This window comes from Carassius auratus, unplaced genomic scaffold (genome assembly GCF_003368295.1).
Source record: "Carassius auratus strain Wakin unplaced genomic scaffold, ASM336829v1 scaf_tig00216365, whole genome shotgun sequence".
Taxonomy (NCBI): Eukaryota; Metazoa; Chordata; class Actinopteri; order Cypriniformes; family Cyprinidae; genus Carassius; species Carassius auratus.
The window spans coordinates 173,701-182,500 of record NW_020528528.1 but is presented as its reverse complement, the minus strand read 5'-3'; the positions used below and the strand labels follow the sequence as shown (position 1 = coordinate 182,500).

The following is an 8,800-nucleotide window of genomic DNA, read 5'->3' as shown; positions in this document are numbered from 1 at the left end:
CCACAGTTTTCTCGTGTATTTGGATAAGTATGATGCTAATGTCACGTTTTTAGATATGTTACGTTTTTACATGCACAATGACAATACAATGCCTTTTATATTTAGCATTATTATACCACATTTTGGACAATCTACAGATGGTAATACAATTTGTTTTACCCTCACCATGGTAATACCATGTTTTTGGACAATAATACAATGGAAATACCATGTTTTTGCTACCATTTTTAGGTCCTTATCATAATGGAAATACCATGTTTTTGACATTTACCCTAGTAATACAGCGTTTTTTACCAAATCATGATTTAAATGCCATGTCTCGGATCATATCATAATAAAACTGCCATGTTTTGGACCTTATCATTAATGACTTGCCATGTTTTGCTTTGTTTTTTTATTATTTATCATGGTAATACAATGTTTTGAACCATAACATGATTGAAATGCCTTTTGGCTTTTGTATGTATTTTTTGATATTTACCATGACCTCACCATTTTTTGGACCTTATCATGAAGGTAATGCAATGTGTTTATGAAATTTTCTATTTCAGTACCATGTTATGGATCACATCCTGATATAAGTGCCATGTTTTTTTATTATCATTTGTTTATTTACATATTTTTAATTGACCATGTTTTGAAACCTGATTGAAATGAATCTTGATTTTGAATCTTGATTGAAATGTCATGCAAGTTTTTGCCATTTTTTATGATAATACCATGTTTTGGACTTTACTATGAATGTAAGACCATGTTTCTGATCATCATATCATGAGAAAAGCACCATGTTTTTTTATTTTATCATGGTAATACAATGTCTTGGACCAAAACATGATTGAAATGCCATGTTTGTTTGTTTTTTTTTGTTTTTTTTAAACATATTTTTACGTTTTTTTTTTTTTGAATGCCTTTTGCCATATAATACCATGTTTTGGACTTTATCTTTAATATATTGCCATGTTTTTATTTTTTATATTTAACATGGTAATACAATATTTTGGACCATAACATGATTGAAATGCCATGTTTTTTTATTTATTTATTTTAAACATATTTTGAAGGTATTTTTTTTATTACCTTTGCCATGTAATACCATGTTTTGGACCTTATCATTGATGTATCGCCATTTCTTTATATATATATATTTATTTATTACATTTACCATGGTAATGCAATAATTTGGACCATAACATGATTGAAATGCCATGTTTTTTTTGTACATATGTTTTCATTTTCATAACTTTTGCCATGATAATACCATGTTTTGGACATTATCAGGAAGGTAAAGCCCTATAATTAATATATTTTGTTTCATTATTCAGTTCCCCACTGAAGCGTTGAGATCGTGATCCAGTCGTCATGAGTCACCGCACTATCCATCTCTTCCGTAAGGGCCTGCGGCTGCATGATAACCCCACCCTGCTGGGGGCGCTGGCGAGCTCCTCCGAACTCTTCCCCGTCTACGTCCTGGACCGCACCTTCCTGGAGGGGGCGATGGGCTTGGGCCCGCCACGCTGGCGCTTCATCCTGCAGAGTCTGGAGGATCTGGATGCTCGTCTGCGTGCGCTGGGCTCACGGCTCTATGTCCTGCGCGGGTCGACGACGGCGCTGCTGCATGACCTCGTGACCCGGTGGGGCGTCACACAGATCAGCTACGACACGGAGGTGGAGCCGTATTACACGTGCATGGAGCGGGAAATACAAGCGCTGGCGCAGGAGCGCGGACTCCAGACGTACACACGTGTGTCTCACACGCTCTACGACGTCAGGAGGTGCGACTGGGTTTAGGCTAGATGATAGGTGTGGCCTAAATGTGCTCTGTCTCTAAAGTATCATTTTTATCGCACTTTGCATTATTGTAAGGGGAAGGTTTAGGGTTGGGGTTGGTGTTAATAAAACACAATCTAATAAGTAGAAATTTTATTCATTCTTAGCTTCTGGTTTTAGCTGTGTCCCTTCTATGCAACGCAACGGCATACAATAACTCAAACTACACTGAAATAAAAATGAATTAAAGCCTAATAGAAATAATTACAATCTGTATCTTTAATGTTAACAAACTATTAAAATCAATTTTGTTGACTAAAATAAGGTTGAACTAAGGTAAAAAGTAAATATTAGAAATGTTGCCTTAGCGATCCAACTGACATAAGTTTAAGTACTAAAATTAAACTAAAATAAAAATTTATTTAAGCTTCCGGTAACTAAAATAGAGTGGAAATAAATAAAAATATACATATTACGTTCATTTCTTAAACTTAAAATTTGTTAAATGTTGGCAACTAGCTGAACTAAGTTAAAGTGGCTGAATTTTACTAAAAATAAATGGAAATATAAATTAATTAAAGATACAGAAATATTTTAAAACAGGGCATCAGTACTGTTATAGTTCCCCAAAACTGTTAAAAATGAGTTAAGGTAATTTAAATGGTATTCACATAAAGTAAAATTTAATATTTGAAGAAAAAAATGAAGAAAAACTAAATGTAGAATATTTCTTGGCAACTAACTAAAATAAGCTGAAGGTGAAGTACTGAAATTACTCAAACTAAAACTGAAATATAAATTCATTGAAATCAGTTTTTTGTTGTTAGTCATTAAAACATATTTTTCGGTATTGAAGTTAAATGTAAATATTGTATAAGTTTGAACAACTTACAACTATTTGAAAATCTGGAATCTGAGGGAGCAAAAAAAAAATCTAAATATTGAGAAAATCACCTTTAAAGTTGTACAAATGAAGTTCTTATTAATGCATATTAGTAATCAAAAAGTAAGTTTTGATATATTTACTGTAGGACACTTACAAAATATCTTCATGAACATGATCTTTACTTACTATCCTAATGATTTTTGGCATAAAAGAGAAATCTATAATTGTGACTCATGTATTGTTGTCTATTTCTACAAATATCCCTGTGCTACTGATGACTGCTTCTGTGCTGCAGGGACATAAATACTGTTAAATGAAGAAGTAAAATTACCAAACCTTTAAAAATATAGTTTTCTCTTGGTGTGGAGTCGGATGTTCCTGAAGGACTGTATGAATTTGTTTTGTTTCTTCTCTCCAGGATTGTGAAGGCCAACGGCGGCTCTCCTCCGCTCACGTATAAGAAGTTCCTGCATGTTTTGTCTGTTTTGGGTGAACCAGAGGAACCGGTGCGAGATGTCAGCGCTGAGGACTTCCTGTAAGAAGCGTCTGTGTGTGTGTGTGTGTGTGACTGACTCGCAGCTGCAGGGCTCTGTGAGTGATTCTGTGTGGTTGTGTGTTCAGGAGATGCTCGCCCCCTGTGGAGCCACACCTCGAGCAGACGTACAGCGTCCCGTCTCCGGCGGATCTGGGTCTGGAGCTTGAGACTGAGGTCTTGTGGCCCGGTGGAGAGACACACGCGCTCCAGAGACTCCACAAACACTTCCAGAGTCAGGTCTGAGTCATCTCACTGATTCAAATCTGTTCATTACAGACTGATTCATTCACTGATTCAAATCTGTTCATTACAGACTGATTCATCTCACTGATTCAAATCTGTTCATTACAGACTGATTCATTCACTGATTCAAATCTGTTCATTACAGACTGATTCATTCACTGATTCAAATCTGTTCATTACAGACTGATTCATTCACTGATTCAAATCTGTTCATTACAGACTGATTCATTCACTGATTCAAATCTGTTCATTACAGACTGATTCATCTCACTGATTCAAATCTGTTCATTACAGACTGATTCATTCACTGATTCAAATCTGTTCATTACAGACTGATTCATTCACTGATTCAAATCTGTTCATTACAGACTGATTCATTCACTGATTCAAATCTGTTCATTACACACTGATTCATTCACTGATTCAAATCTGTTCATTACAGACTGATTCATTCACTGATTCATTCGTTCACTGAGTCTGTTCAGAAGGGAGTGTTTCTATTGGGCTTCAGTCTTTTAGTTAATTAATTACAGTTGTTAAATAATATAGGTTCACATAGAAATACTTTATGGTGATTGAAGTTTAATAAAGCTGAAATAAAGTAGAATATAAATATTGAATGCACTTGAATATTTAGCTGCATCAGTGTTGTTATTGTTAACTGAAACTAAGAATGTTAACAATAGTTTTCAGTAACTGGAAAAAAAATCTAAAGATGTATATATTAATACTATGATTTTGTGTGTCTGCAGGGATGGGTGTCGAACGTCTCCAAAGCGCGGACGGTCCCCAACTCTCTGCTGCCCAGCACCACGGGTCTCAGTCCGTACCTGAGTCTGGGCTGTCTGTCGGTCCGCACCTTCTACCACCGACTCAGCAGCGTCTGCGCGCAGGTCAGCGCGCGCTAAACCTCAACACAACACATGACATGCTAACTCCACTGGAGAGACACTCTCCACGGGAGCAGCTCTGTACACACACACGAACAGAACGAGAGAATCAGGAGAGATTCATCTACTACAGCTGATTCCAGTAGAGACAGATATTAGCATGTTGCTAAGCTAACAATGTTAATCAACAAACATACAACGATTTGGGCCAAGTAGTGTTTTTGTAATGCGTTACTACTATATTTAATTAACTTTACCGTTTATTCCAGCCGACTGATGTTAGCATGGTGCTATGCTAACAACGTTAATCTACAAAAATACAATGATTTTGTGCGAAGTAGTGTATTTTTAATGAGATAATACTATAATTTATTGAAAATTTGTATATGTATATGTATAAACAGCATTCACCATACAGCTGATGTTAGCATGTTGCTAAGCTAACAACACTAATAAACATATAAATGCAAATACTGTGTGAAATAGTGTATTGTTTTACCTGGAGTTATATTTTTTGATACGTTGCTGTAGATTTTATAATTTACCCAGAAAGTTAATTCCATTCAAGGCTAATGTTAGAAAGTTGTTAAGTTAATGAACAAATACTCGCACATTATTATTAAGCACAAACAAATATTACGTGAAATACTAAATTTTAATGAGTTTTATCATCGTTTTATTGCGGAATAAAGTTTTCACTTAGCTAAAATTAGTGTCTATGGCTACTACAAAGGAATACTAGCATACTATTTGCTAATAATAATAATAATAAAAAAAAAAGTTATCATTAAGTGTAGTTTTATTTCATTTTATACAGTAGGATCTCTGTGTTTTGCGTTTTTAATATTTTTGCGTTCTTTTTAACCAGTTTTCTGCAAACTGGCCTGATCTTTTCGTTGAACATTAACGCTCTCCTTCTGACGTTCTTCATCCGCAGGCGAAGAACCACTCGCTGCCGCCCGTGTCTCTCCAGGGTCAGGTTCTGTGGCGTGAGTTTTTCTACACCGTCGCGTCAGCCACGCCGAACTTCACCAAGATGCAGGGGAACCCTATTTGTCTGCAGATCGACTGGTACCACGATCCAGAGGCTCTGGAGAAATGGAGAACCGTAAGAGAACCGCATGTTTGAGCTCTTTCCGGCTGTTTTTGTGTGGTGTCGGTTAGGGACGGGAGATATCTTATAGTTTGCTATGTATTGGTCAAAATTCTCCCCTTGATAATAGCAATAAAGTCTAGTTACTGACATCCTCTGGTGTCCATCCGTCAGGCTCAGACGGGCTTCCCGTGGATCGACGCCATCATGACCCAGCTGCGTGAGGAGGGCTGGATCCATCATCTGGCGCGGCACGCCGTGGCCTGCTTCCTGACACGAGGAGATCTCTGGATCAGCTGGGAGGAGGGCATGAAGGTACTTTGGGTCTTTTTGTGTGTTTGAGTCTCAAACAGGTACTTCAGGTGTGTCGGTTCTCAGGTGTTCGAGGAGCTCCTGTTAGACGCAGACTATAGCGTGAACGCCGGGAACTGGATGTGGTTATCCGCTAGCGCATTCTTCCACAAATACACCAGGATCTTCTGCCCCGTGCGCTTCGGTCGTCGAACTGACCCTCAAGGACAGTATGTGAGGTATCACCAAACAAGCCAATGTGTTCATGACATTCTGTTTAATATTCATGACACTGTGTTCGATTTGCCACACCCACCATGGTTTAATATTCATGACATTGTGTTTGATTCGCCACGCTCCGTGCCTTTTAATATTCATAGAATTATGTTTGATCTTCATGTAATTCTTCTTTTATAATATTCATGATATTTTTTGTTTTATTTGCTAAGCACATCACTGTTTAATAATCATGACGTTTTGTCTTTGATCTGAAGGAAATACCTGCCGGTTCTGAAGAACTTCCCCTCGAAGTATATTTACGAGCCGTGGAAAGCTCCAGAAGACGTCCAGCTCAGCGCTGGCTGCATCATTGGTACGGAGAGATGCTAAGCGCTAACTAACCCACCGCTGAACCGGTTTATTATGTTCTGACCCATGTGTGTGCAGGTAAGGACTATCCTCGTCCCATGGTGTGCCACACCGAGGCCAGTCAAAGGAACCTGGGTTTGATGCGTCAGGTGCGCACAGAGCAGCAGAACACGGCCGAACTCACGCGAGGTGAAGCGCAAACCCTACGACTTTCTGAACTGGAATGCAAATATGTCACCTTCAGAGTGTCTTGAATGATTTGATCTTCTAACAGATGTGGCAGATGACCCGATGGAGGCGGAGCTTAAGCATGAGCTGCAGGAGGAGGAGCTTCTAGAGGGGGCGGAGCAACACAGCACATCCAAACGTTTCAGCAGTGATGCGGATCATAAGTCCCGCCCCTGCAGCTGGACGCCTGAGACTCTACAGTTGAGCAGAGAGGTCATGTGACTCTAGAACTGCCCAATCAGACCACAGTATTGACATGGAAATATGAATCATGTTATATTGAACCAAAGACAGCATTTGAACTCTATTGATCAGTTTGTTGGTGCGTTTTTCCGTGTTCATGAGAGATTTAGCAACATTGAACAGTTTGTGAACTAAAAGAGCTGAATTATATATTTTATGCAACAATCTTCCTAATGCAAATGTGTGGGTTTTTTTCAGTCATGTGATAAACGTGTATGTTGTGCAAAAGATTAAATAAAATAAATCACCTGTAAAGTTTTTTTTTTCTTAATGTTAAAAAGCATTTTAAAGTTGTGTTTGGGGTTTTGACTGATCAGATCTTGTGACCTATAATCCTATGACGGCGAAGGCCAAGCTCATGAATATTAATGAGATTCCCTTCTGGGAATTCAGGGGTGGGGTGATGAAGAGATAGCATTAATATATATATATATATATATATATATATATATATATATATATATATATATATATATATATATAATGCTTATTATTTATATTAGATTTAGCGTGTTATTTAGAGTTCATATTGAGAAAATGTTTTTAAATTCCAGCGCAAAGAGGCGAATCATTATCACACACTAAATGTTTATAAGTTTTTTTTTTGTTTGTTTTTTTTTTAAGTTGAATAATAATAATAATAATAAGTGTGATAGTGTTAAAAAAGGCCAGCAAATATGGAATTTAACTCAATAAAAATAATGTTTAAAAGAAACACAAGGCAACAAGAGAAACTATTTCTTGTAGTCCTTGAAAGAACAGACTTCACTAAAACTCATTCAACTTTCTACAGGGAGAGAAAGACAAATCTGGTTATGATCGATATATTAAGGTGTTTCTTACCCTGTCTAACTGCAAATATAGCATAACTAATTATCTAAAACTACACATGAACTATAACGCGATCATAGAATACAACTACTGGACAGATTTCCGTGAGGTCAACTAATGCGATAAAATGACAAAAACTGTTGTAATCATTTTTAAAACGCCTCCTTTTCGACCAATCAAGCGGGTGGATCGTGCGAGCGTCCCGTTACATCATGAATATTCATGAGCCAGGCTTTCAGCGTAGTAGCGCGCTGGACTCGCCACGTCACACACACACACACACAGATCTGGAAACACACACACACACACACACACAGATCTGGAAACACACACAGCAGCGTGGATTCAGAAGCTGAGTCCAGGAGTGAAACATATTAGGAAGCAGAAACATCTGCATTCATAACTCATAATCACGAGCTCTGCGTCTCTATATGGATCAGCAGACCTCATATTTACATGCTTACATAACATTACTGTCTTAGTTTCTGAATGATCAGCACAGATTTAGTGTCCTCTGGGATTGGTTTCGTAACTAAAGTTGTTCTCGTAAACACTGGTCTCTCGGCTCTGTTTGTGGGGTTTGTGGGAATAAAGCGCAGCTGGGAATTCAAGCTTGTTTTCCAACAAAATTCGGTGATAAGCAAGATGAACATCACAACAACTTACAGTAAATATGATACATGTCCAGTCCAAGACTGCAACCCAGAACAATAAGAAACATAAATAAATACGTTTTTTAACTTTTATTCTTTATTTTTTATCAAGACTTTACTGAATTTTTATTAATCTGGTTTATTTTATTTTATTGCATTATAATAATGATAATTCTGGTTAATGTGTCTGACCAGCTGGGAAAAATACAAATAAATAAAATAAGTGTTAATTTTTCCAAATTCTTATTACAATAATGCAGAAAAAAAAAATTATGAAATTAATATATAGAAAAGATTTTCCCCCACATTCTCATTTTTTTAATTGCAGTACAAATTAATAAATTGTTTTAATGGAAAAAAGTCCTGTTTTTTTGTAATAAATTTTTTTAATGCAATAAAATAATTAATATTTCAGTTTTAAAAACGTTTTGAGTTTAAATTATTTCAGTTTAAACAATACGAATTGCATGCAAATTCGTATTATAAATGTAATACAAATATAATGTTTTCATTAACAATATCGATTATTTTTCCAGATTCTCTTGCAGTAAA

The 8,800-nt window shown here is 36.7% G+C and overlaps 1 protein-coding gene across 1 annotated transcript in view; it reads left to right on the top strand.

The window, feature by feature from the left end:
* The window catches only part of LOC113097675 (cryptochrome-1-like), a 7,415-nt gene extending 396 nt beyond the window's left edge, over positions 1 to 7,019 (top strand). Inside the window, exons 2-11 of the mRNA XM_026262937.1 lie at positions 1,323 to 1,772; positions 3,072 to 3,188; positions 3,275 to 3,425; positions 4,184 to 4,324; positions 5,259 to 5,429; positions 5,589 to 5,729; positions 5,793 to 5,944; positions 6,200 to 6,297; positions 6,372 to 6,482; positions 6,568 to 7,019. Coding sequence (XP_026118722.1) covers positions 1,360 to 1,772; positions 3,072 to 3,188; positions 3,275 to 3,425; positions 4,184 to 4,324; positions 5,259 to 5,429; positions 5,589 to 5,729; positions 5,793 to 5,944; positions 6,200 to 6,297; positions 6,372 to 6,482; positions 6,568 to 6,743 — 1,671 coding nt within the window. The 5' untranslated portion in view covers positions 1,323 to 1,359 and the 3' untranslated portion in view covers positions 6,744 to 7,019. The remainder of the gene's footprint in view (positions 1 to 1,322; positions 1,773 to 3,071; positions 3,189 to 3,274; positions 3,426 to 4,183; positions 4,325 to 5,258; positions 5,430 to 5,588; positions 5,730 to 5,792; positions 5,945 to 6,199; positions 6,298 to 6,371; positions 6,483 to 6,567) is intronic.
* The last annotated feature ends 1,781 nt before the right edge of the window (positions 7,020 to 8,800 follow it).